This window comes from Nomascus leucogenys, chromosome 17 (genome assembly GCF_006542625.1).
Source record: "Nomascus leucogenys isolate Asia chromosome 17, Asia_NLE_v1, whole genome shotgun sequence".
In the NCBI taxonomy this organism is placed as follows: domain Eukaryota; kingdom Metazoa; phylum Chordata; class Mammalia; order Primates; family Hylobatidae; genus Nomascus; species Nomascus leucogenys.
In genome coordinates, this window is record NC_044397.1 from 91320937 (window position 1) to 91348571 (window position 27635).

A 27635-nucleotide genomic window follows, 5' to 3' on the forward strand; every position below is an offset into this window, starting at 1 on the left:
ACTCAGGAGGCTGAGGCAGGAGAATCATTTGAACACGGGAGGCAAAGGTTGCAGTGAGCCGAGACTGCGCCACTGTACTCCAGCCCGGGCGAAAGAGCGAGAGCAAGAGTCCGTCTCAAAAAAAGAAAAAAAAGAAAGTGAGCTGGGAGATGGGCTCTGTCTCCCCACCACAGGGGGACCAAGATGCAAACCCCTAGGCCGGGGTGCAGTTTCTCCCTCTTCCTCTGCTCTGTGGACATTGGGGATGGACTGTTCTCTGGGATGGGTCGTCCTGGGCACTACAGGATGCTCAGCAGCGTCCCCGGCCTCCACCCGCTCCATGCCAGGAGCACCCCCAAGTCATGACAACCACAGATGTCCCCGGACGTGGCCCAGTGTCTCTGGAGGCGGGATCACCCCGGTAGAGACCCCTGGGCTGGGCAAAGATCCCGTTCCCGCAGCAGCGATTCCTACACAGCCCACACAACCCGAGGACCAGGAACTTCAACCGGGTCCTGCTCCAAGGCTGAACTCAGAGGTGGGGCTGCCCCTGTGAGGGGTGAGGGTTGCAGAGTGATGTGGGTGCGGGGCCCCCGGGGTGTGCAGGGGGTGGAGCAGGGCTCACTTGGCTTGTGGCTTCTCCTCGGGTCGCGCTCTCTTCTCCTTCTGGCCAGGTTTCCTGGCGGGCTCTGTGCTTGAGGACTGCAGCTTCTTCGCTGATTTCTTGGCCTACAGCAGTCAGGAAGGGCGTGTTGGAGCAGCGGGAAGAGGGGATTACCCAGACCCCTAGCCCATCCCACTACTAGGAGACGAAGCTCGACCCTTTCTGCCACCTTCCACACTGCTTGAAGGTGCTGGGGCAGGATGGGAGGGGAGGGAGGACCCAGTGTCCGGTCCTGAGTGGATCGTGGGGTTCTTGGAGCCCAGGCCCCATCCAGCGGAGGAGCAGCCCCCTGCACTCCTGCTGCCCAGCAGCCCTGGGCTGTGGCTGGAACGCCTCCTGCACCAGGAGTTCGGTGCCCTTTCTGTGACGAAGGGAGTGACAGAGAGAACACGGTGCTATTCCTGCTTTCCCCAACGAAGGCAGGCCTGGCCGAGCGGCACCAGCACGTGGGCTCCAGGCTCTCAGTCTAGGTCAGACTCTCTGGATTCAGGCAACACTGCCTGAATCTCCACAAGGGTAGAGGGCGTGACAGGGCCCGCAGCACCACACGTGGTATAGGAGAGGCCTGACAGTCACCACCCTAGGAGGCCTCCTACCTGCTCCCACGCTCACCTGCAAGCTGCACTCCATGGCAGCCAGAGGGCACCTGAGAACACCCAAGTGAGGGCCTGTCCCTGCCCTGTCCAGTGCCCTCCATGGCTCCCACCTCCCTCAGGGTCAAAGCCCAAATCCTCCCTGCAGCACACATGGCCCTGCCCGGCCTGCCCTGTCCCTTCTCCACCCACCCCTTTTCCCTCTCTCCCTTCCTCCCTCCGCTCCAGCCGCAGAGGCCACCTCGCTGTTCCTCCAGCACGCCAGGCGCAGTCCTCTGGGCCTCTGTGTGAGCTGCTTCTCCTGCCTAGAATGTGTCCCCTCGCAGGAGTCTTCATAGATCCCCTCACTTCATTCGGAGCCTTTTTTTTTTTTTTTTTTTTTGAGACGGAATCTTGCTCTGTATAGTCCAGGCTGGAGTGCAGTGGCACAATCTTGGCTCACTGCAACCTCCGCCTCCTGGGTTCACGCCATTCTCCTGACTCAGCCTCCTGAGTGGCTGGGACTACAGGTGCCTGCCACAACGCCTGGCTAATTTTTTTGCATTTTTAGTAGAGACAGGGTTTCACCGTGTTAGCCAGGCTGGTCTCGATCTCCTGACCTCGTGATCCGCCCGCCTCAGCCTCCCAGAGTGCTGGGATTACAGGCGTGAGCCACTGCGCCCAGCCCATTCGGAGCCTTTTACTTAAACCCAAACACAAGCCTTTGGAGTCTACTCATACCTTCAGGGTCTACCCTATTTAAAAGAGAAACCCCTACCCCACTTTACCCTTCTCCTCAGCACCAAAAACTCTGGACAGCACGCACTACCCTCATGTCATCTGTACAGCTCCTCCTTCCCTTGTTTTGAGACAGGGTCTTGCTCTGTGGCCCAGGCTGGAGTGCAGTGGATTGATGACAGCTCACTGCAGCCTCCAACTCCTGGGCTCAAGCAATTCCCCCGCCTCAGCCTCCTGAGCAGCTGGGACTATACAGGCGCACACCACCACGCCCAGCTAATTTTTCAAGGTTTTTATATAGATGGGGTCTCTCTATCTTGCCCAGGCTGGTCTCAAACTGGGCTCAAGTAATCGTCCCACCTCAGCTGCCCAAAGTGCTGGGATAACAGGCGTGAGCCACCATGCCCGGCGCCCTCCCTCCCGTGAATGTTCCCTTCTCCAGGGCAAGAGTTTCTGCGCCCACGCACTGCTTTCCTGATGTGTCCCGGAACCTGGGATACCGCCTCGTACCTAGCAGATGCTCGATAAACGTGTAGAGTGAAGGCGGGACTCCCGGCGCCCTCCCAGCTCACCTCTCTCTCTAGCTCGGCCTCGGGCTCTGAGTCAGAGGAGGACGGGGGACCCCGGCCCCGGCCTTTGCGTCCCCGCTTCTTGACGGGCTCATCGTCCTCCCTGAGCTCATCCCCGCTGCTGCCGCCGCTGCCCCGCTCAGCCTCCCCGCGCTCGGCCCGCTCGCGCCTCCGCTCCTTCTCCTCCTTCTCCTGCTCCCGCAGGCGCCGCAGCTCCTCCTCCTGCTCTCGCCGCCGCCGGGCCTCCAGCTCGCGCCTCCGCGCCTCGTCCCGCCGCTTCCACTCACTGATGCGGTCCACATCGTCGCTGTCACTGGAGGCGAAGGGGGCGGTTGGGGACCTCCGTCCCTCCCTCGGGAGCCCGCCCTGCCCCTCAGCCGATGGAGGAGCCGCCAGAGGGGAGCCCAGCCCCAGCACCCACCTGTCACTGCTGGAGCTGGACGGAGGCCGTTCAGGTTTCGGTTTCCGCCCTCGCGGCTTCGGGGGAGGCTTCTCGGCTACAGGAAGAGGAGGAGGGGGTGACCTTCCCTTCCAGGGCTCCAAGGTGACCAGGGGACTGCCTGGGAGCGCCCCGGCAGGGGCCAGGCCAAGAGATGTGCGAGCATGAGGGCCCTACCTGGCTTCCTGCCCCTCGGAGGCTTCTTCACAGACACATCGGAGTCGGAGGAGGAGGAGGAAGAGGAGGAGGACGACGCCGACCGCGCCATGGCCACCGGCTCAGGCTTGGCCCCGTCCGAATCTGCCTTGGAGTCAGAGTCAGAGGCTGACGGCGCCTTCTGGGGAGAAGCAGGGGCAGGCGTGAGCATTAGGAGCCCCACCGTGAGAAGCGGGGCGCACCAGGCCAGAGGAGGCTCCTGCACCCCCGCGGCCAAGCTCTGCAGGCCTCGGCTCAGGGCTCCGAATCCCCTCTGACCCACAAAACCCACCTCCACCCCAAGTGAAAACCGGGATCCCAGGCGGCCCTGGGGCAGCTGCTGGGCCCTTCCTTCCACCTCATCTTCCTCAGTGAAGCGGGTACATCAGAACCCCGGGTTTCCCACTGGGAACACCTTTTCTTTGTGCAAAATCTTGTGTGGAGGCCACATCAGACAAGCTGCTGTGCTCTACCGCCTCCACCCGAGTACCCTGCCAAACGCACACGCCACACACACACGCCACACACACACCACACACACACACCACACACCACACACACACCACACACACACACACCACACACACACCAGATACCACACACACACAGATAACACACACCACACCACACACACCGCAGACACCACACACACCACACACACAGACAATACACATCACACACACCGCACACAGACACACACCATACAGACACCACACACACCACACAGATAACACACACCACACACACCACATAGACAACACACACACCCCCCCCCCCCCCCCCCCCCCCCCCCCCCCCCCCCCCCCCCCCCCCCCCCCCCCCCCCCCCCCCCCCCCCCCCCCCCCCCCCCCCCCACCACACACACCACACAGACACCACACACACAGCCACCAAACACACCACACCACACAGACAACACACACACCAGACACCACACACACAGCCACCAAACACACCACCACACACACAGACAACACACACACCACACAGATAACACACCACACACCAGATAACACACATACCACAGACACACCACACACACACCACATAACACACACCACACACAGACAACACACACACCACACAGATACACACCACACAGATACACACCACACACCACACAGACACACAACACACATAACACACACACACACCAGACACCACACACACCCCAGACACACACACCACACACAGACACAGACACCACACAGACAACACGCACACCACAGACACCACAGATAACACACCACACAGAGACACCACACACACAGAGATAACACACACCACACACACAGACAACACACACACCACACACCGCAGACAACACACACAGTTCACACCACACACACACCAGACACCACACACACAGATACCACACATGCACAGACAATACACACCACACATACAGACAACACACACACCACACACGCAAACAGACACACACACACCACAGACAACACACACCACACACACACCACACAGAACAGACAACACACACACCACACAGACAACACACACCACACACACACCACACAGAACAGACAACACACACACCACACAGACAACACACACGTACCACACATACACAAATAACACATACCACACACAGCACACACCACACACACCAGATAAAACCACACACACAACACACACAGATAACACACACTACACACACAAGACACCACACAGACCCCACACACAGATAACACACACTACACATGCAAGACACCACACAGACCCCACACACACATACACACTACATACACCCCCACACACTACACACATCACAGACAACACACACGCCCCACAGACAACACGCACCACACAGACAACATGCACACCACACACACAGACAATACACACACACCACACAGACAACACACACACAGACAACACACCACACACAGATAACACATATACCATACACACACACCACACACCACACGCACAGGTAACACACACCAGACACCAGACACACAGATAACACACCACACACACAGACAACACACACACCACACAAACACATACACACCACACACACACACCATACACACAACACATACACCACACCCAACACAGACACCAGACAACACACACCACACACACCACACAGACACAGAACATACCACACACACACCACACACAACACACACACCACACACAAACACACAACACAGATACACAGATAACACACACACATAACACACATACCATAAGTACAACACATACACACCACAGACACACCACACAGACACCACACAGGCAACACACACACCAGACACACACCACACAGACAACACACGCACCACACAGATAACACACCACAGACACCACACAAAGACACATACCACACACAACATAGATACAGATAACATACACAGATAACACACCATACACACAACACACACACAGATAACACACACCACACACAGATACACTACACACACAGATACACAGGTAACACACATACCATACACACAACACACAGATAACACACACACCATACACACAACACACAGATAACACACATACCACACACACATCACACACACACACAGACATCACACACAGACATCACACACATCACACAGATAACACACATACCATACGCACACACCACACAGACACCAAACACATACAGACCATATACCAGACACAGCACACACACACCACACACAAGACAACACACATACACCATACGCAGACAACACACACAACACGCACACCACACACATTACACAAACAACAGACAACACACACACCACACAGATAACACACATACCAGACACACACCACAGACAACACACACCACACACACAGATAACACATACCACACACACACACATAACATACACACAGTTAACACACATACCATACACACACCAAACACACAGACAACAGAAAACAGACACCACACACAACACACATACAACACAGACAACACACACACCACACAAACACAAACCACACACACACCACAAAGATAACACAAAAACACACAGACAACACATACCACACAACCGCACACACAGATAACACAGACAACACACACACCACAAAGACACACATATCACACACACACCACACATAACACACCCACCAAACACACACCAGACACACCATACACACAGACACACTAGACACACAAACACCAGACAACAGACAACACACATACCACACCACACACATACCACACACAGACAACACACATACCATACACACACAACACACACACCACACAGACAACACACACACACAAAACACACACCATACACACAGACAACACACATACCACACAAACCATACACACGGACACACCAGACACAAACACACACAACACAGGCACCACACACACAGATACAAACATATACGCATACAGCAAAACATAATGCAACACACACAGACACACACACATGGACACACAGACACACAGACACATGAACACACTATGCACACAGGGACACACATGCACACACACAGGCACCACATTTACTCACATGGGAACACAGAGGCACAACACACAGACACAGAGGAGAGGCACAGCATACACACACACAGGCACAGGGACACAGGCACCAGAAACACACAGGCACATGCACACACGACACACACATCACACATGCACAATCTCCACACACACTGCACACATACACATGTACATGGTCACAAACATGCATACACACAAGTACACACACACATGCACGTGGACACACGTGCACAGAGACAGAACACACACACACAATCCGCTTATATATGCACCGGCACACACCTCTCTCTCCTCTCCTCTCTTCTCTCTCCCTCTCGCTCTCTCACTCTCTCACTCTCCCTCTCTCTCCCTCTCTTCTCTCAACCTCTCACTCTCTCTCTCTCTTCTCTCTCCCTCTCACTCTCTCCCTCTCTCTTCTCTCTCCCTCTCGCTCTCTCATTCTCTCGCTCTCTCTCACTCTCATGCAGGCGCATCAGGACTGCTTCCCTCCCTTCTGATGCCAACATCCCAGAATGCCCCTTTCCAAACCAGACGGAGGACTCCTGGAGGCAGTGCAGCCATAACGAGGTGCCACGCTCTGGGCAGACGCGGTCCCCTGGGGTACCCTGCAGTCTGTGTCCCACCCCCTCCAGAAATGGCCCACCCCTGCCCTGGGGACAGCGCTGGAGACCACAGAGGTGCCCCATGAGTGGGCATGGGAAACAAAGTCAAGTGCACGCTACCTTTTTTTTCCGTCCCCCTAGGGGGCCCCTCCGCGGCGCCCGGACAACTGCTTTCTTCTCAGGTGTGAAGTCCTGGGGGAGAGAAGTGAGCTAAACTGGGGCCCACTGGCAGCCACCGCACTTCCCTGCCCTCCCAAGGAGCCACCAGCCTACCTGGTCGCTGGTCTTCTCCGACTCAGACGAGCTTTCCGAGTTCTCCTCTTCAGATGGGGACATGCTGGCCTGATCCAGGTCACTGGAGGCCTTTCGGGCTCGTTTCGAGACCGACATCTGGAAGGGGAACCGCCTGAATGCTCAGTGACGGGAAGGCCGGGCTCCTGGCAGGAAGCCCCCAGCTGACTGCCCACTGCCCACGAGAGCTGAGCTCTGGAACCTCTCTGGAGGGCCAGGAACCCTGTGAGAACCTGATCAAACCAGGGATCTTGAACCTTGAGGACATTATGCTTGGTGAAAGAAGCCAGTCACAAAAAGACAAACTTTTATAGGAGGTCCCTAGGGCTATCAGACTCACAGAGACAGAAAGTAGGATGGGGGGCACCAGGGCTGTGGAGGGAGGTGGGAGTGAGTGTTTCATGGGACAGCATTTCAGCTTGGGAAGACGAGAAAGTTCTGGAGATGACGGTGGTGATGGTTGCACAATCACGTGAATGTGCTTAATGCTGCTGAACAGGGCACTTAAAAATGGCTAATTCTGGGGCCGGGCGCGGTGGCTCACGCTTGTAATCCCAGCACTTTGGGAGGCCGAGGCGGGCGGATCATGAGGTCAGAAGATTGAGACCATGGTGAAACCCCGTCTCTACTAAAAATACAAAAAATTAGCCGGGCGTGGTGGCGGGCGCCTGTAGTCCCAGCTACTAGGAGAGGCTGAGGCAGGAGAATGGCGTGAACCTGGGAGGCGGAGCTTGCGGTGAGCCAAGATCACACCACTGCACTCTAGCCTGGGCAACAGAGCGAGACTCAGTCTCAAAAAAAAAAAAAAAAAAGAAAGAAAATGGCTAATTCTGGCGGGGCGCGGTGGCTCGCACCTGTAATCTCAGCACTTCAGGAGGCTGAGGCGGGCAGATCACCTGAGGTCGAGAATTTGAGACCAGCCTGACCAACATGGAAAAAGCCTGTCTCTACTGAAAATACAAAATTAGCCGGGTGTGGTGGCTCATGCCTGTAATCCCAGCTACTAAGGAGGCTGAGGTGGAAGAATCGCTTGAACCCGGGAGGCGGAGGTTGCAGTGAGCTGAGATCACTCCATCGCACTCCAGCCTGGGCGACAAGAGTGAAACTCCATCCCCACTCCAAAAAAAAAAGAGAGAAAAAAAAGAAATAATCCTAGCTTGGCTCAGAAACCCCTCATATACTACAGGTATTTTTTCTAAATTCTCTATGTTCTTTGCATTTTCCAAATTATCTACTATAAATATGGTTTATCATTTTAGAATCAAAAAATAATACAAAGTACAAGTGACTCTATCCAAAGAATTTGTTGCTTGAATCTGGTGCTTTGTTTCTACACCCAAATAGTGAGAAGTGGTCAAAAGGCAGGACAGAGAATATACCCAGGAGAATGGAACACACACATCTACACAAAACCCTGTACAGAAACGTTCACGGCAGCCTGATCTGGAATGGCCCAAAAGTGGAAACAACCCAAATGGCCAGCGACATGTGGATCACCACACCGTGTTCCCTCCACACACCAGAATCTGACCCAGCCAGGAAAAGGAAGGGAGGCTGCTGGGCACAGTGGCTCATCACACCTGTCATCCCAGCACTCTGGGAGGCCGAGGCGGGCTGATCAGGTGGTCAGGAGTTTGAGACCAGCCTGGCCAACATGGAGAAACCCCATCTCCGCTAAAAATACAAAATTAGCCGGATGTGGTAGCGGGCCCCCGTAATCCCAGCTACTCAGGAGGCTGAGGCAAAAGAATTGCTTGAACCCGGGAGGTGGAGGATGCAGTGAGCAGAGATCACGCCACTGCACTCCAGCCTAGGCGACAGAACTAGACTCCGTCTCAAAATAAATAAATAAATAAAACAAATGGAGCTGACCCAGGCTGCAGCACGGATGCACCCTGAGGACGTCACGCTTGGTGAAGGCAGGCAGACACAAAGGCCATGCAGTGTGTGATCCCATTTCTATGAAATGTCCAGGACAGGCCCCTCCACAGAGGCAGGAAGGGGATGTGTGGGTGCCAGGGGCCAGCGGAGGGGCTGCGGAGGATCAGGTGATGGGGACCAGGTTTCTTTTTGGGGTGACGGAAATCTCCTGGAATAATGGTAATGGTTGCAGAATTCCGTGAACACACTAAAAACCACTGAGGTGTATATTCTCGAAAGATGAATCTCATGGTGTATGGACTGTAACTCAATTTTTAAAAAATGCATACTGAAAAACAATTATATTAAAGAAAGGCACCAGGCCAGGCACCATGGTTAACACCTGTAATCCCAGCACTTCGGGAGGCCAAAGCGGGCAGATCATGAGGTCAGGAGATCAAGACCAGCCTGGCCAACATGGTGAAACCCTGTCTCTACTAAAATACGAAAAATTAGCCAGGCGTGGTCGTGGATGCCTGTAATCTCAGCTACTTCGGAGGCTGAGGCAGGGGAATCGCTTGAACCCAGGAGGCGGAGATTGCAGTGAGCTGAGATCGTGCCACTGCACTCCAGCCCAGCAACAGAATGAGACTCCATCTCAAAAAAAAAAAAAAAAAATTAGCTGGGTGTGGGTGTGGTGGCGGTGCCCACATTCCCAGCTCCTGGGGAGGCTCAGGCAGGATAATTGCTGGAACCCAGTGGCAGAGGGTGCAGTGAGCCAAGATCGTGCCACTGCATTCCCGTCTGGGTGACAGAGGGAACTCCATCTCAAAAAAAAAAAAAAAAAAAAAAAAGAAAGGTGGCCAGGTGCAGTGGCTCAAGACTGTGATCCCAGTACTTTGAGACCGAGGCAGGCAGATCACCTGATGTCAGGAGTTCAAGACCAACCTGGGCAACCTGGTGAATCCCCGTCTCTAATTAAAAATACAAAACTTAGCCAAGCACGGTGGCAGGTGCCTGTAATCCCAGCTACTAGGGAGGCTGAGGCAGAAGAATTGCTTGAACCTCGGAGGCGGAGGTTGCAGCGAGCCGAGATCACGCCACTGCATTCCAGCCTGGGCGACAGAGTAAGACCTGGTCTCAAAAAAAAAAAAAAAAAAGAAAAAGAAAAAGGCAGGGGAGGGAGAGCAAGCTGCCAGGCAAGACATCAGGGCGAGGGGATGAAGGGCCAGCCCGCCTTGGTCCTCCCCTACCTTTAGCACAGGTGTCTTCCTCTTCAGGCCACTGTTGTCGCTACTTTTGTCTGAGTCCGAGTCGCTCTCCATCCTGTCGCTGGCAGCTGTGGCGGTTACCGCTGTGACGGCCATGACCCCCCGGTCCTCGTCATCCTCGTCAGCGTCACTGCCACCGGCGGGGTTGGCCTCGGGGGCCTCGCTGTCAGAGGAGCTCACCGGCTGTGGGAGTCAGGGCAGAGAACGCGCGTCATCACCAGTCGTGGGTGGATTTCCCCATCAGGACTGTGACCCAGAGGATGGCAACCACATGCGGGATCCTGAATGTCAGGCATGTTGCCTCCTGGGGAAACCGAGGCCCAGAAGGGCCGGAGAACGAAGGCAGGAGAGTGAGATGGATTCGTGTATGGTGGGCACTAGGGTCAGGCCACGGGCTTCAGGGTTAAACCTGGGGCAAGTGACTTCAACCTCTCTGTGCCTCACTGACCACTTCTGGGCAACAGGGATGGCTCAGTTTTGACCTCAGAGGCCTGTGACCAGGAAAGCATAGAAGTGGGAGGTGGAGCACCTAAGGCAGTGCTGAGACCATGCCAAGAGGTCCAGAAATGGTTGCCTTGGCTGGGCGCGGAGGCTCACGCCTGTAATCCCAGCACTTTGGGAGGCTGCAGCAGGCAGATCACCTGAGGTCAGGTGTTTGAGACCAGCCTGGCCAACATGGCAAAACTCTGTCTCTACTAAAATACAAAAATTAGACGGGTGTGGTGGCGGGCGCCTGTAATCCCAGCTACTCAGGGGGCCGAGGCAGGAGAATCACTTGAACCCGCGAGGTGGAGGTTGCAGTGAGCCGAGATCACGCCACTGCACTCCAGCCTGGACAACAGAGTGAGACTCTGTCTCAAAAAAATAAAAAAAGAAAAGAAATGGTTGCCTTTTTTTTTTTTTTAAGTCATTCAATTATCAGGAGGAGGAAGCCAAGCTAGGACAAGACCTCTGGGCTTCTACCGTCCAGGCATTGCTATTTCTCCTACACTCAAAATGCCCGCTCAGGCAGTGACAGCCGCAGAAATCACAAACACCTATCTGATGCTTCTTATGTGCCAGGCACGTGACCGGGTCACACACTCCGCCAACGTTTGCTGAGCAGTCGTGAGTGTCGGGCACTGGGCCGGTGGCATCAAGAACACAGAAGTGACCGTGGCATCTCCCTTGCCCCTGGGAGCTGGTTTTCTAGAGGGAGACCCTGAACATTGCCATTTAAATATAGACAATTCCAAATCGTGGTGACAGGCAGGAAGAAAACACGGGCGTATGGTTGTGAGGATTCAGAGAGGAGCAGGGCTGGTGGCTCACGCCTCTAATCCCAGCATTTTGCAAGGCCAAGGCAGAAGGATCACTTGAGCCCAGGAGTTCAAGACCAGCCTGGACAACATGGCGAAACCCCCTCTCTACAAAAGATACATTAGTGAGGTGTGGCGGTGCGGGCCTGTGGTCCCAGCTGCTTAAGGGGCTGAGGCGGGAGGATCGCTTGAGCCCAGGAGGCAGAGGTTGCAGTGAGCTGTGATCACACCACTGCACTCCAGACTGAGTGACAGAGTAAGACCCTATTTGTAAAAGAGAGAGAACCCGGGTGCGGTGGCTCACGCCTGTAATCCCAGCACTTTAGGAGGCCAAGGCGGGTGAAACATGAGGTCAGGAGTTTAAGACCTGCCTGGCCAAGACAGTGAAACCGTCTCTACTAAAAATACAAAAAAAAATTAGCCAGGTGTGGTGGCGGGCGCCTGTAATCCCAGCTACTCGGGAGGCTGAGGCAGAGAATTGCTTGAACCTAGGAAGCGGAGGTTGCAGTGAGCCAAGATCACACCACTGCACTCCTGCCTGGGCGACAGAGCGAGACTCCATCTCAAAAAAAAAAGAGAGGGAGAGAGAGGAGAGTGTTTAGCACTGGGTGATCGAGGAGGACCCTCGGAGGATGTGACATTTTCACAGAGGAGTCGTCAGAAGCATGGGAAGGGGTAGGAGCTAGCCGCGTTCCAGAGAGCAGGAATGGCACCCATGAAGGTCCCCTTGGGAACCGGAAGAAGCTGACGTATACCCATATGGGGCACAGAGAAGCGGGTGGAGGTGGTGAAGAGGAGGATGAAGAGTTAGGCCGTGGGTGGCTCATGTTTGTGGGAAGAAAATGTATGAGCGCCAGGTGTATTTTTTATATTTTTAGTAGAGACAGGGTTTCACCATGTTGACCAGAATGATCTCAATCTCTTGACCTCGTGATCCGCCTGCCTCAGCCTCCCAAAGTGCTGGGATTACAGGTGTGAGCCACCGTGCTCGGCAGAGATTGCAATTTTTTCTTTTTTACTTTTTTTTTTTGAGACGGAATTTTGCTCTTGTTGCCCAGGCTGGAGTGCAATGGCATGATCTCGGCCCACTGCAACCTCCGCCTCCCGGGTTCAAGCAGTTCTTCTGCCTCAGCCTCATTACTCATTCATTCAGTCATCATCATGACTAGGTCCTCCAACAAACATCATGAGACACCTGCTAGGTCCTCCAACAAACATCATGGGACACCTGCTAGGTCCTCCAACAAACATCATGAGACACCTGCTAGACCCTCCAACAAACATCATGAGACACCTGCTAGATCCTCCAACAAACATCATGAGACACCTGCTAGGTCCTCCAACAAACATCATGAGGCACCTGCTAGATCCTCCAACAAACATCATGAGGCACCTGCTAGATCCTCCAACAAACATCATGAGACACCTGCTAGGTCCTCCAACAAACATCATGAGACACCTGCTAGATCCTCCAACAAACATCATGAGACACCTGCTAGGTCCTCCAACAAACATCATGAGACACCTGCTAGGTCCTCCAACAAACATCATGAGACACCTGCTAGGTCCTCCAACAAACATCATGAGACACCTGCTAGACCCTCCAACAAACATCATGAGACACCTGCTAGGTCCTCCAACAAACATCATGAGACACCTGCTAGGTCCTCCAACAAACATCATGAGGCACCTGCTAGATCCTCCAACAAACATCATGAGACACCTGCTAGGTCCTCCAACAAACATCATGGACACCTGCTAGGTCCTCCAACAAACATCATGGGACACCTGCTAGGTCCTCCAACAAACATCATGGGACACCTGCTAGGTCCTCCAACAAACATCATGGGACACCTGCTAGGTCCTCCAACAAACATCATGAGACACCTGCTAGATCCTCCAACAAACATCATGGGACACCTGCTAGGTCCTCCAACAAACATCATGAGACACCTGCTAGGTCCTCCAACAAACATCATGGGACACCTGCTAGGTCCTCCAACAAACATCATAGGATACCTGCTAGATCCTCCAACAAACATCATAGGATACCTGCTAGGTCCTCCAACAAACATCATGAGGCACCTGCTAGATCCTCCAACAAACATCATGAGACACCTGCTAGGTCCTCCAACAAACATCATAGGATACCTGCTAGGTCCTCCAACAAACATCATGAGACACCTGCTAGATCCTCCAACAAACATCATGGGACACCTGCTAGGTCCTCCAACAAAAGTCATGAGACACCTGCTAGATCCTCCAACAAACATCATGGGACACCTGCTAGGTCCTCCAACAAACATCATGGGACACCTGCTATGTGCCCAGCTCTGTACTGGGCGCTGGGGATAGAAACAGTTAAAACGCAGTCCCTGCTGTCGGGGAGCTCACGGTCTACCGGGGAGACAGACAAGTCCACGCGATTACAAGCTCAAGCTGTGCTGCCACAGCTCCCAGCAGAGGCACCAAGCAGCACACAAGCCAGCCTCGCCAGCATGGAACACCTGACCGAGTGATCTCAGGTCACTTCTTTTCTAAATAACTGCTTTTTTTAAAGAAGACAGAGAGAGATAGAGTTTTCGTGGTTTGTTTGTTTGAGACAGGGTCTTACTCTGTCACCCAGGCTGGAGTGCAGTGGCGCAATCACGGCTCACTGCAGCCTCAACTTCCTGGGCTCAGGTGATCCTCCCACCTCAGCCTCCTGAGTAGCTGAAATCACAGGTTTGCGCCACCACACCTGGCTAATGTTTTTGTATTTTTTTTTTTTTTGTAGACACGGGGTTTCACCATGTTGTGCAGGCTGGTCTCAAACTCCTGGGCTTAAGCAATCGCCCCACCTTGACCTCCCAAGCCACTAGGATTACAGGTGTGAACTACTGCACCCTACAAGATTGGGATTTTTTTTTTTTTTTTTTTTTTTTGAGACGGAGTCTCGCTCTGTCGCCCAGGCTGGAGTGCAGTGGCACCATCTCGGTTCACTGCAAGCTCCGCCTGCTGGGTTCACGCCATTCTCCTGCCTCAGCCTCCCAAGTAGCTGGGACTACAGGCGCCCACCACCACATCTGGCTAATTTTTTTTGTATTTTTTTAGTTGAGACGTGGTTTCACCGTGTTAGCCAGGATGGTCTCAATCTCCTGCCCTCATGATCCGCCCACCTCGGCCTCCCAAAGTGCGGTGATTACAGGTGTGAGCCACCGCGCCCGGCCAAAATTGAGATTTTTTAAAAGCCACATTCTCTGAAAACAACCCAAATGTCCGTTAACTGATAAACAAATGTGGTATAACAATAGGATAGAATATGACTTGGCCATGAAAAGAAACGAGGCTCTGACCCAGGCCACAGCATGGATGAACCTTGAGGACGCCACGCTCAGCTGACAGAAGTGAGACACAAAAGGCCACACAGTGTGTGATTCCATTTCTATGAAATGTCCAGGATAGGCCCATCCAGAGAGACAGAAGGTGGATCCATGGTTGCCTGAGGCTTGGCGGGAGAAGAGAACTGGGGGGATACCTAACAGGTAGAGGATTCCTTTGTGGAGTGTTGAAAATATCCTGGGCCAGGCGCAGTGGCTCACGCCTGTAATCCCAGCTCTTTGGGAGGCCAAGGCGGGCGAATCATAAGGTCAGGAGATGGAGACCATCCTGGCTAACACGGTGAAACCCCGTCTCTACTAAAAAATACAAAAAATTCAAAAAATTAGCCAGGCGTGATGGTGGGCGCCTGTAGTCCCAGCTACTTGGGAGGCTGCGGCAGGAGAATGGTGTGAACCCGGGAGGTGGAGCTTGCAGTGAACCGAGTTCGCACCGCTGCACTCCAGCCTGGGCAACAGAGCGAAGACTCTGTCTCAAAAAAAAGAAAATATCCTGGAATTAGCAGGAATGGTACACTGAGAATGTACTAGAAGCTACTGCATGGTATACTCTTAAATGATTAAAATGGTAAAGTTATCTCGATGGAAAAAAAAAAATAGTAAAACAGGCCGGGTGTGGTGGCTCACGCCTGTAATCTCAGCACTTTGGGAGGCTGAGGCAGGTGGATCACCTGAGGTCAGGAGTTCGAGACCAGCCTGGCCAAGATGGCCAAACCGTCTCTACTAAAAATACAAAAATTAGCCAGGCCTGGTGGCAGGCGCCTGTAGTCCCAGCTACTCAGAAGGCTGAGGCACAAGAATCACTTAAACCTGAGAGGCAGAGATTGCAGTGAGCTGAAATCACACCACTGCACTCCAGCCTGGGTAACAGAGACTCTGTCTCAAAAAAAAAAAAAAAAAAAAAAGGGCTGGGCGCAGTGGCTCACGCCTGTAATCCCAACACTTTGGGAGGCCAAGGCAGGCAGATCATGAGGTCAGGAGATCAAGACCATCCTGGCTAACACAGTGAAACTCCATCTCTACTAAAAACACAAAAAATTAGCTGGGCGTGGTTGCAGGCGCCTGTAGTCCCAGCTACTCTGAGGACTGAGGCAGGAGAATGGCGTGAACCTGGGAGGTGGAGCTTGCAGTGAGCCGAGATTGTGCCACTGCACTCCAGCCTAGGCGACAGAGCGAGACTCCATCTCAAAAAAAAAAAAAAAATCATGAAACAAAAAGCCCCGTTCTCCTGGTGTGATGACCAAGATGGCATGTGACAGGCTGGAGTGGGGCACGCATGGTGTCCAGGAGAGAGCAAGGTGGAGGAGATAAGGGTGTGAGAACGGGTGAGAGGCATGTCACGGGGCTCGCGGGCGATGAGGCCAGGAAGGACAGGCAGAGTGAGGCCCACGTTTGTGACCGAGTGTTGTGGCCGGGCAAGACGGAGCAGGGAGTACACGGTGCAAGGCTGGGCGGATGCTGCAGGCGAGGCCAGCGTCTGAGTAGAAATGCCTGGACAGAATGGAAGCATGGGCTGAGGAATGTGGGCATCAGCGCTGGTCAGGAGAGGGGGCCAGGAGGAGGGAAGCACGGGAGGGAACTTCGGCCCTTCCTCAGTTTCCCGGCTCCCTCCAGGCTTACCCTGTTCCTCCCCCGCCGGGAGGAGAGGCTGGGAGCCCACAGCAGGCGCACGCCAGCCTCCGCGCGCACAGATGCAGGCTAGCGGCCCCCAGTCAGCACACAAGGAAAACGAGAACCGGGGGTGCTGACGCCCTCGCTGCTCGGCCCGAGCACGTTTTGTCTCCCTTGCGTCTTCGTGGCCCAAGCGACAGGGCCCTGTTTGTGTAATTTTTGACAAGATTAAAAAGGGTAATACTAAGTAGGTCAGGCCCCAAACGGAGAACGCTGAGAGTAATACCGCTCTCGCGGCCAATCGCGATCCGCCTCTCCACAGAGCCTTTGGGGAAGGGCTCGCGCCCCTGGGGTTTCTCCTTGGAGCATCCCTGGTAAGGAGACACGGGCTGGGGGTGGGGAGTAGCAGCTCAGAGAATGAGGAGCCCCAGGCTCCTTCCTGGTCGCTGCCTCCACCCAGCCCTGCCCCTGACCCAGCCCTGATGCCCCAGGATCTTCCACAGGAGGAGCTGGTGAGTGCCACGAACCTAGGAGCCACTGTCAGTTACAGGACTTATCAATGCCACATGTAACCGGTGGGCATGACCAGCCTGATTCTGCAGATGAGGAAAAAAGGCAGAGAGAGGTCAAGTAACAGCTCAGAATCACACAGTGAGTAACTGCAGACCTGAGATGAAAGCACGAGCAGGCCTTGGTGTCAAAGCCTGGGTCGCAGCCACTCCTCATTAAAAATCTTTCCTTTAGTAGGGCCCATGGTTTACTCCTATAATCCCGGCAAATTGGGAGGCCAAGGAAGGAGGATCACTTGAGCCCAGGAATTCAAGACCAGCCTAGGCAACAAAGTGTTGCCTGTCTCTATGAAAAAAATAATGGCCGGGCACAGTGGCTCACGCCTATAATCCCAGCACTTGGGGAGGCCAATGGGGCGGATCATAAGGTCAGGAGTTTGAGACCAGCCTGGCCAATATGGTGAAACCCCATCTCTACTAATAATACAAAAATTAGCTGGGTGCGGTGATGCGTGCCTGTAGTCCCAGCTACTTGGGAGGCTGAGACAGGAGAATCACTTCAACTCGGGAGGTGGAGCTTGCAGTGAGCCGAGATGATGCCACTGCACTCCAGCCTGGGCAAGAGAGTGAGACTCGGTCTAAAAAAATAAAATAAAATAAAAAATAAGGAAACTGAGGCTCACAGAGGGGATGTCAACGGTCAAGATTTGCAGTGAGCACAGGGCAGAGCCAAGCCTGGCTCCCAGGCCCACCCGCTCATACAACACGCTCTTGGCCCCAGCTCCCACTTTTTTTTTTTTTTTTGAGACGGAGTCTCACTCTATCCCCCAGGCTGGAGTACAATGGCACAATCTCAGCCCACTGCAACCTCCACCTCCCAGGTTCAAGTAATTGCCCTGCCTCAGCCTCCCGAGTAGCTGGGATCACAGGCACCCACCACCATGCCCAGCTAATTTTTGCATTTTTAGTAGAGATGGGGTTTCACCACGTTGGCCAGGATGATCTCAAACTCCTGACCTCAGGTGATCCACCTGCCTTGGCCTCCCAAAGTGCTGGGATTACAGGTGTGAGCCACTACACCTCCCAATTCCCACTTCTAAGAGGTTATTCCCCGGGGCTCCCATCCTCCAGGGCCTGTCCTGGCTTGTACCAGCCAGAAGGAAAAGAATGCCAGCCTGGGAGCTGGGGGGCCAGGGAGTCGGGGGATCTGGGAGTTGGGGGGCCTGCGAGCTGGGGGCCCTGGTTTCTGACCCCAGCTCAGCTCTGTTGCTCACAAGCTTGAGAACCCTGGACAGGTCTCTCCACCTCTTCATCTACCAAGCAACAAGGATGCATTAGGTGGGATCCTTCTAGGTCAAATGTCTCGAGACATTTTGGTCATCAAGATTACCGGTGGGCGCTCCTGGCATGGAGTGAGCAGGGGCCAGGGATGCTGCTCAACACCCTGCAATGCCCAGGACAGACCCTATGCCAGACAATGACCTGGCCCCCAACTGTCACTGCTATACTCTGTTATAAGGTACTGATGCTGAGAAACCGTGGCCTAGGTCTATAGGGCCTCAGACACCAGCTGGGTCCCTCTGGGCATCTAAGCAAACTTTTTTTTTTTTTTTTAATATACTTTAGGGCCGGGCGCGGTGGCTCACGCTTGTAATCCCAGCACTTTGGGAGGCCGAGGCGGGCGGATCACGAGGTCAGGAGATCGAGACCACGGTGAAACCCCGTCTCTACTAAAAATACAAAAAATTAGCTGGGCGTGGTGGCGGGCGCCTGTAGTCCCAGCTACTCGGAGAGGCTGAGGCAGGAGAATGGCGTGAACTCGGGAGGCGGAGCTTGCAGTGAGCCGAGATCGCGCCACTGCACTCCAGCCTGGGTGACAGAGCGAGACTCCGTCTCAAAAAAAAAAAAAAAAAATAATAATAATAATATTATACTTTAGGTTTTAGGGTATATGTACACAATGTGCAGGTTTGTTACATATGTATCCATGTGCCCTGTTGGTTTGCTGCACCCATGCAAACTTTTTTTTTTTTTTTAGACACAGTCTCATTCTGTCGCCCAGGCTGCAGTGCAGTGGCACAATCTCAGCTCACTGCAACTTCCGCCTCCCGGGTTCAAGAGATTCCCCGGCCTCAGCCTCTAGAGTAGCTGGGATTACAGGTGCCCACCACCACATCTGGGTAATTTTTATATTTTCGTGGAGGCGGGGTTTCACTGTGTTGGCCAGGCTGGTCTGACCTCCTGACGTCAGGTGACCCACCCTCCTTGGCCTCCCAAACTGCTGGGATTACAGGTGTAAGCCTGGCTAATTTTTGTAGTTTGGGTAGAGGCAGGGTTTCTTTTTTTTTTTTTTTAGATGGAATCTCGCTGTGTCGCCCAGGCTGGAGTGCAGTGGCAGCAGCTCAGCTCACTGCAAGCTCCGCCTCCCGGGTTCAAGCCATTCTCCTGCTTCAGCCTCCAGAGTAGCTGGGACTACAGGTGCCTCGCCCAGCTAACTTTTTGTATTTTTTTTAGTAGAGACAGGGTTTCACCATGTTAGCCAGGATGGTCTCGATCACCTGACCTTGTGATCCGCCCGCCTCGGCCTTCCAAAGTGCTGGGATTACAGGCATGAGCCACCGCACCCGGCCTAATTTTTGTATTTTTGTAGAGACAGGGTTTCATTTTGTTGGCCACTCTGGTCTTGACATCCTGACCTCAGGTGACCCCTCCCCAGTCTCCCAAAGTGCTGGGATTTCAGGCGTGAGCCCGACTAATTTTTGTAATTTTAGTAGAATGGGGTTTCACCATGTTGAACAGGCTGGTCTGGAACTGCTGACCTGAAGTGATCTGCCCCCCTTGGCCTCCCACAGTGCTAAGGTTACAGGCGTGAGCCACCATGCCTGGATCATCTGAGCAACCCCTTGAGTCTCATTCTGCTCATCTACTCAATGGAAAAAATACTTGCCACTGTTGGGCGTGGTGGCTCACGCCTGTAATCCCAGCACTTTGGGAGGCCGAGGCAGGCAGATCATAAGGTCAGGAGTTCAAGACCAGCCTGGTCAATATGGTGAAACCCGTCTCTACTAAAAATACAAAAAATTAACCGAGTGTGGTGGCACACACCTGTAGTCCCAGCTACTCGGGAGGCTGAGGCAGAAGAAACGCTTAAACCCAGGAGGCAGAGGCTGCAGTGAGCCGAGGTCGCACAACTGCACTCCAGCCTGGGTGACAGAGTGAGACACTGTCTGGAGAAAAAAAAACAAAAACAAAAACAAAAAAAAAACTACCCACCTGGGCCACTCTGAGGATTACTGTGAGGACCAAAAGGCGATGCAAGTGGAACCAGGCCAAGCTGCCATGTTTCACCTACTGGCTTGGCGAGGGGATGGGACCCAGGCCTTCCTATCTGCTCTTGGTGGCATTACTAGTTGTGCTAAGGCTGTTACAAGAATGAGCCTGGGCTGGGTGTGGTGGCTCACACCTGTAATCCCAGCACTTTGGAGGCCAAGGCGGGTGGATTACCTGAGGTCAGGAGTTCAAGACCAGCCTGATCAACATGGTGAAACATTGTCTCTACTAAAAATACAAAATTAGCCAGGCATGGTAGTGGGCGCCCATAATCCCAGCTACTTGGGAGGCTGAGGCAGGAGAATCGCGTGAACCCGGGAGGCGGAGGTTGCAATGAGCCAAGACCACACCACTTCACTCCAGCCTGGGCGACAGAGCGAGACTCCGTCAAAAAAACAAAAAGCAGCATCCAGGACAAAACTTGGCCAGAAAAACTTCAGGGCTCCCATCTTACACAATTAAATCTACACCTCTAGGAAAATGGCCCAGGAATCTGCATCTTTTTTTGAGACGGAGTCTCGCTCTGTTGCCCAGGCTGGAGTGCAGTGGCACAATCTTGGCTCATTGCAACTTCTCCCTCCCGCATTGAAACAATTCTCCTGCCTCAGCCTCCCGAGTAGCTGGGATTATAGGCGCCCGCCACCACGCCTGGCTACTTTTTGTATTTTTAGTAGAGACTGGGTTTCACCATCTTGGCCAAGCTGGTCTTGAACTCCTGACTTCGTGATCCACCAGCCACAGCCTCCCAAAGTGCTGAGATTACAGGTGTGAGCCACAGTGCCCAGCCAGGAATCTGCATCTTAAACACACGTTCCATCTAAAAGCATAGATGGGCCAGAGAAGCTAAGAGCAGCAGTGGCCTCAACTAAAGCTACTTCTCATCTTGGGGGATCTGTACAGGGCTTGTTTAATTTCCTTTCCTCGAAGACAGGCCTCCATACAGTGCTTAGCAAGCTGTAGGTGTCCAATAAATATTAAATGGTGTGATGATTCACCAGGAGGTAATGAGCTCAGGACGGAACCAAAGAAAACTTGACCTGGGGCCAGAAAAAGATCTCCTGAAACAGCTACCTTGAAGGATTTCTGACCTATCCTTCCAGGCTGGGGACAGGCATAGCCTGGGGAAAGATGGCATGTATGAAACCAGGGAAACCTCAGTCTCCTAGACACACCACAGGTGTTAAAGTAAAATACCCTCACTCAGCATGCAACATCGGTGGGCCCTGGCCCCGTGAGAAGGGGCTGCCAGATCCTCGGTGCTCAAGGGACATCTGTTGAGTGAATCCTCAATTCTGGACTATGAGCTCCCAGACGGCAAGGACTGTGCCTGACTCATCCCTGTTCCTGGTCCCCAGCGTGGCACGTGTGCATGGCAGGTGTCACCACCAAAACGTCTGCGGATCCTGGAGCAAATGCTCCCAAGCACCACCCAGCCCAGGCTGAGACAAAGGAGAGGCACAGACAGGCCGCCTCAAGACCCTGGGTTCTCAAGCAGGACCACAAACCACAAAGAGACTCCATCCTCCACTCGCAAAAGCCAAAGGCTGGGCCCCTCCTGCCTTGCTCTGCGCAGACCACCTCGGATGTCCTTTTCTTCCCTAACAGCCAAGCTTTCCCTAGCTTGTGGTCAGTTCCCTGGGCTTCCCCGCCAACTTCATGCCCGCCCCTGCTAAGCCTGGGCTACTACCCCCCCGGCCCCCAGCCTCTCACAGAAACCTCAAAAGCAGTGTGGTTAAAGCAGAGGAAAGAACCCCAGCCCAGTTCCCCTACTCCCCACCTCACCCCAAAATATTCAGAGTAAGGCACCTTTCTCGCATCCTTCCATGGCCTTTTAACCATTTGCCTTCCACTTTTCTAAATTCCTTCCTTTCCCTGACTATTTCCAGACACTCAGTGGCCAATGAGATGTCATCTGATTCTTGGTGTTTTTTTCCACCTGACTAAGAACGCTCATGTCTACACACTATGGCCTTTTCACTCCTCTAAAATCTGGCAGTAACAGTGAAAGGGGGGGCTGTTCTCAGAAGAAAAAAAGTCTTTTCCTAAGAAAATGAAAGGTTTTATGAGAGCTATGACGACACTCTGTCAGAAATTTGGGCTGGCCAGGCGCAGTGGCTCACCCCTGTAATTTCAACACTTTGGGAGGCCGAGGCGGGTGGATCATCTGAGTTCAGGAGTTCAAGACCAGCCTGGCCAACACGGTGAAACCCTGTCTCTACCAAAAATACAAAAATTAGCTGGGTGTGGTGGTGGGCACCTGTAATCCCAGCTACTCGGGAGTCTGAGGCAGGAGAATCAGTTGGACCCGGAAGCAGAGGTTGCAGTGAGCTGAGATCATGCCATTGCACTCCAAGCCTGGGCAAAAGAGCAAGACTCTGTCTCAAAAAAAAAAAAAAAAAAAAAAAAAAAAAAGCTGGGCACAGTGGCTCACGCCTGTAATCCCAGCACTTTGGGATGCCGAGGCGGGCGGATCACGAGGTCTGGAGATCGAGACCACCCTGGCTAACATAGTGAAACCCTGTCTCTACTAAAAATACAAAAAAATTAGCCGGGTGTGGTGGCGGGCACCTGTAGTCCCAGCTACTCGGGAGGCTGAGGCAGGAGAATGGTGGGAATCCAGGAGGTGGAGGTTTGCAGTGAGCCGAGATCGCGCCGCTGCACTCCAGCCTGGACAACAAAGCGAGATTCTGTCTCAAATAAAAAAAAAAAGAAAAAAGAAAAAAAGAAAAAAAAAAAGAAACTTGGACTGATTCTACAGCAGGGGTTCTCACCAGGGCTGATCTGTCCCCTTCCCCTCCACCCAGGGGACACTGGGCAATGTCTGAGGACATCCGTCATCACCATGAATGGGGGGGGTGGCCTTGGCACGGAGTAGGTGGAGGCCAGGGACACTGCTCAGCAACTGCAGGGCCCAGAATGCCCCACCACGGGGAACGATCGAGCCCCATGTGTCCACAGTGCCCAAGGGAGAGACCCTAACTGGAGGCCCCTTCTTGCCTCAGAAGCGCCCTTCACGCTGGCTCTCCACCCCGGGTACTCACCGGAGGGGCACTGTAGCTGGCGTGGGGGTTGTTCTGGATCTCCCACAGCCCTTCATTGAAGCCTTTCCTCTTGTTGGGCTTCCCGTACTTGTCTTTACATTTGTCGTAGGGGAACAGGTCCTTGGGTCCCAGGAAGGCTCTGGAGAAGGGAAACGGGAGCCAGTCCCAGGTGAGTGAGGCCACCCCGGGAGGCACCAGAGGGGAAAACCAAGCCCCAGCAGGGGACACTTACGTTTCGTGTGTGCCAAAGAAAAAGATGGGGTACTTGTTGGGTGGGGGCTTCACGGCGCCATCCGCGATGTCGTCGATCTGCAGTGAGAGGCCAGTGAGGGGGTGGCTTTACCCACTGACCCAGGAAATCACCAAGAAATCAGCCAAGTTACTTGGGGCAAATCACGCTAGGAGGGGAGCCTTCAATCCAGGAAGCAGCAGCCCCTTCCCGATAGGAAGCTGCATTCTTCTGTGTACCCTCCACTGCAAAGCTGTGCCCCACCCAGAGAGATCTGCCCCTACCCCAGGGAGAGAGCTGGCCCCAAGGCAGGTGCTCCACCTGAGAAAAGCCAGATCCGGCCCTCTGAAGCAACCAGGGGGTGGGGCCAAGCTCAGCGTCTATGGACTCCCAGGACCTTCCCTGGGGACCCCTCCCACAAAGAGGGGCTCATGGGCGGTCCCCCAGAGGATGCAGCTGGCAGCTCCAAGGATGCAGACAGTGGGGGGTGGGCTACAAGAAACGGCCCTGAGCATCCAGGAAGTCCCACCCTCTCCCTGCAGGCCCATGGGCTCCGGCAGCTGTCAGTCACCTCCCCACAGGAGGCTAACAGCCCCTTCACTTCCAATCAGGTGCTTGGAAACGTTTGGGGCTAGGAGAGCAGGGTGGAGAAGCGGGGACGGGGGAGAGAAAAGCGAGTGCTCTGGGAAGAAGAGAGCTGGGAAAGGGAGGGAAGTGCCTGTAAAGTTGCATTGCTCTGGTCTCCCCCAGGAAAGCGCGAGCACAGCAGGCTGGAGTGGCTTCTCCGCTCTCAATGCATTCCTTCCCCATCCACATCTCCAGCTTCTAGGGGGCTCCTGATCTTCCCTGCCCCACTCACCCAGCTTCCTTCTCGCTTGGGTCTCCTCGGAGCTACTTTATCAGAGTCCCTGGCCCCTGGGCTCGGCCATGGGCCGCCAGGCCCAGCATCCCTCTCTCGCCAGAAGCATCCCAAACTCAGTCCACCCGAGGACCAGCCCGGCATGCCTCACAGGCCCGCTTCTCTCCTGCCTCACCCAAGACCCGCCCACGGTCCTCCGAGGCCCACCCATCCCAGTGGCATCGCCAGCTTCGGACCTGGGCTGGTTCTGGTCCAGAGCACCGTTTGGTCTCCCCCTCCACAGCCCCTCCCTGCTGCCCCAGCCTTCCACCCCCAATGCCAAATTCCTCAGTCCTGCCCGGCCAATTCCACCAACCTCAGCCCTGGGAGACTCAGCCCTAAGACCCGGGGATGACAATAGCCTGGGGTCCCTGCTTCCCGCTGGCCTGTCCCTCTCAGGGCCTGGAACTCACCCCCTCCACACCTGGGACTCCAAGGTGTAGAACATCCTTCAGGCCAGGACACCTGGGACTATCCAGGCCCTCGGGACCCCAGCTTCCACCAAAGGGGCATCCAAGGTCCCCTCAGCCAGCCCCCTTCCCTCAGAAGCGCTCCCACTCCCTGGGCCCGGGCCTGTCTCCATTTCAAGCATTGGGGTTGGACCACCCCACCCTCAAGTCCCTCCAAAACCAGCTTCTACATCCTCCTCCCCACAGGGGGCCAATCCCCAGGGTCCCCCAACAGCCCCGATGCCGACTTCATTCTAAGGTCCAGTTCCCCGAGTCCCAGTGACTCTGTGAACAGAGCCCCCAGCCCCATTCCTCCACCTCCAGCCCCTCACTCAGAGGCCCCAGCTTCCCTTAGCCTTGACCCTCAACCTTCCCCCGTGACTGCCTCCTCCAACCCTGGACCCCTAGCACATGGCCCTCGGCCCCCCAACCCCTCGAAACTGGACTTCTCCAGGACCCGCGAGGGAGTGCTTCAGCCGCCATCGTATCTGACCCCAAATCTCAAGTTCCGCAGTTCTGCTCAAACTTGAACCTTGAGCCCTCAGGCCTGGGACCCCCAGGCCCTCAGGCAAGGGTCCCTCAGGTCCCAGACCCTCCCAGACACCCTGCGCATGGCTCCCTGAGGCACCCTGGACACCTCCAGACACACAAGGCATGGCTCCCTCCGGGCCAGGGCAGCCCCAGATCCCCAGGGTGCAGCTCCCTCAGGCACAGAAGCCCCAGACCCCCAGGGCGAGTTTCTCAGGCCCTAGACAACCCTAGACCCCCAGGGCGCAGCTTCCTCAGGCCCAGGACCCCCAGACCATTGGGGCCGCAGCTCCTTCAGGCCCTGGACACCCCCAAACCTCCAAGACGCGGCTCCCTCGGGCCCAGGACACCCTCCAGACCCCCACGGCGCAGCTCCCTCAGGTCCAGGACCCCCATTCCCTCAGGGTGAGAATTTGTCAGGCCCCAGACCGCCAGGGCACCGCTTACTCGGGCCCGGGACCCCCAGACAGTCGGCGCGCGGCTCCTTCAGGCCCCAAACACCCCCACACCCCCAAGGTGCGACTCCCTCGGGCCCAGGACACCCCCAAACTCCAAGGGAGCGACTCTCTGAGCCCCAAGACCCCCATACCCCAAGGGCGAGAGTCTCTCAGGCCCCAGACACCCTCAGAACCCCTAGGCGCGGCCCCCTGAGGCCCAGGACCCCAGACCCCGGGGCGCGGCTCCTGCAGGGCTTGGACACCCCCAGAACCCCAGGACGCAGCTCCCTAAGGCCCAGGACCCCCAGACCCCGGGAGGGGCTCCTGCAGGCCCAGACCGCGGGTCCTGTAGGATCCGAATACCCCCAGACCACAAGAACGCGGCTCCCTGCAGCCCAGGACCCCCAGGCCCCGAGGGCGGGGCTCCCTGAGGCCCAGGATCCCTAGACCCCGGGGCGCGGCTCCTGCAGGCCCCGGACACCCCCAGACCCCCGGGGCGCGGCTCCTGCAGGCCCCGGACAACCCCAGACCACTACGGCGCAGCTCCCTGCAGCCCAGGACCCTCAGACCCCCAGGGCGGGGCCGCTGCGGGCCCCGGACACCCCCAGACCCTATGAACCCCAGACCCCCGGGGCGCAGCTCCTTCAGGCCCAGGACACCCCCTGCCCTCCAGTGCGCGCCTGACTCCGGCCCGGGGCCCCCGCCGCCCCCCCCCCCCCCACCGGCCCCATCTCCCGCGCGGCCTCACCCGGGCCGGCCAGTGAGGGTAGCCCTTCATCTTAGCGAACACCAAGTCCCCGGGCTTGAAGGCGTGTGGCATGCTGACGGCGGGAGGCCCAGGCCGCGGAAAGCGGCAGCAGCGGCGGTAGCGGCTGCGGCGGCGGCGGCAGCAGCGGCGGCAGCGGGAGGAGAAGCCGGGGGCGGGAGCGGGACGCCGAGGGGGCGGGGGTGGCTGTCTGGGCAGCCTGCCGACGCGCGCTTATTGGGCGTTGCGCCAACGGAAGTTCAGCCCTCCGGCCGTCACGGGCCCGCAAAGCCGTCTTTCAGGACCACGTGCAGGGGACGGAGAAGCTGGGCGACCAATGAGAACAGAGGTTGGAGCACAGCAGTTAACGGGATTGGATAACGGACAGACCCAAGGGGCGAAACCCAGAGTCTCTAATGGGAGGTTATGGGAGGTGAAAGGGAAAGGTGGGAGGAGACTAACAGAGGCGCTAAGAGAGTGAAGGGGTGGAGCTTAAGGGAAAGAGGCGGGACATAG

At 55.2% G+C, this 27635-nt stretch overlaps 1 protein-coding gene across 2 annotated transcripts in view; it reads right to left on the reverse strand.

The window, feature by feature from the left end:
- The window catches only part of HDGFL2 (HDGF like 2), a 32585-nt gene extending 5236 nt beyond the window's left edge, over positions 1–27349 (reverse strand). For both annotated transcript variants that reach the window (XM_030796776.1, XM_030796774.1), the window contains exons 1-10: positions 27123–27349; positions 24066–24142; positions 23834–23972; positions 10650–10850; positions 7519–7635; positions 7366–7437; positions 3139–3298; positions 2944–3019; positions 2526–2835; positions 605–708 (exon numbers count right to left, since the gene is read on the reverse strand). In XM_030796776.1, coding sequence (XP_030652636.1) covers positions 605–708; positions 2526–2835; positions 2944–3019; positions 3139–3298; positions 7366–7437; positions 7519–7635; positions 10650–10850; positions 23834–23972; positions 24066–24142; positions 27123–27194 — 1328 coding nt within the window. In that variant the 5' untranslated portion in view covers positions 27195–27349. The remainder of the gene's footprint in view (positions 1–604; positions 709–2525; positions 2836–2943; positions 3020–3138; positions 3299–7365; positions 7438–7518; positions 7636–10649; positions 10851–23833; positions 23973–24065; positions 24143–27122) is intronic.
- Between the last annotated feature and the right edge of the window lie 286 nt (positions 27350–27635).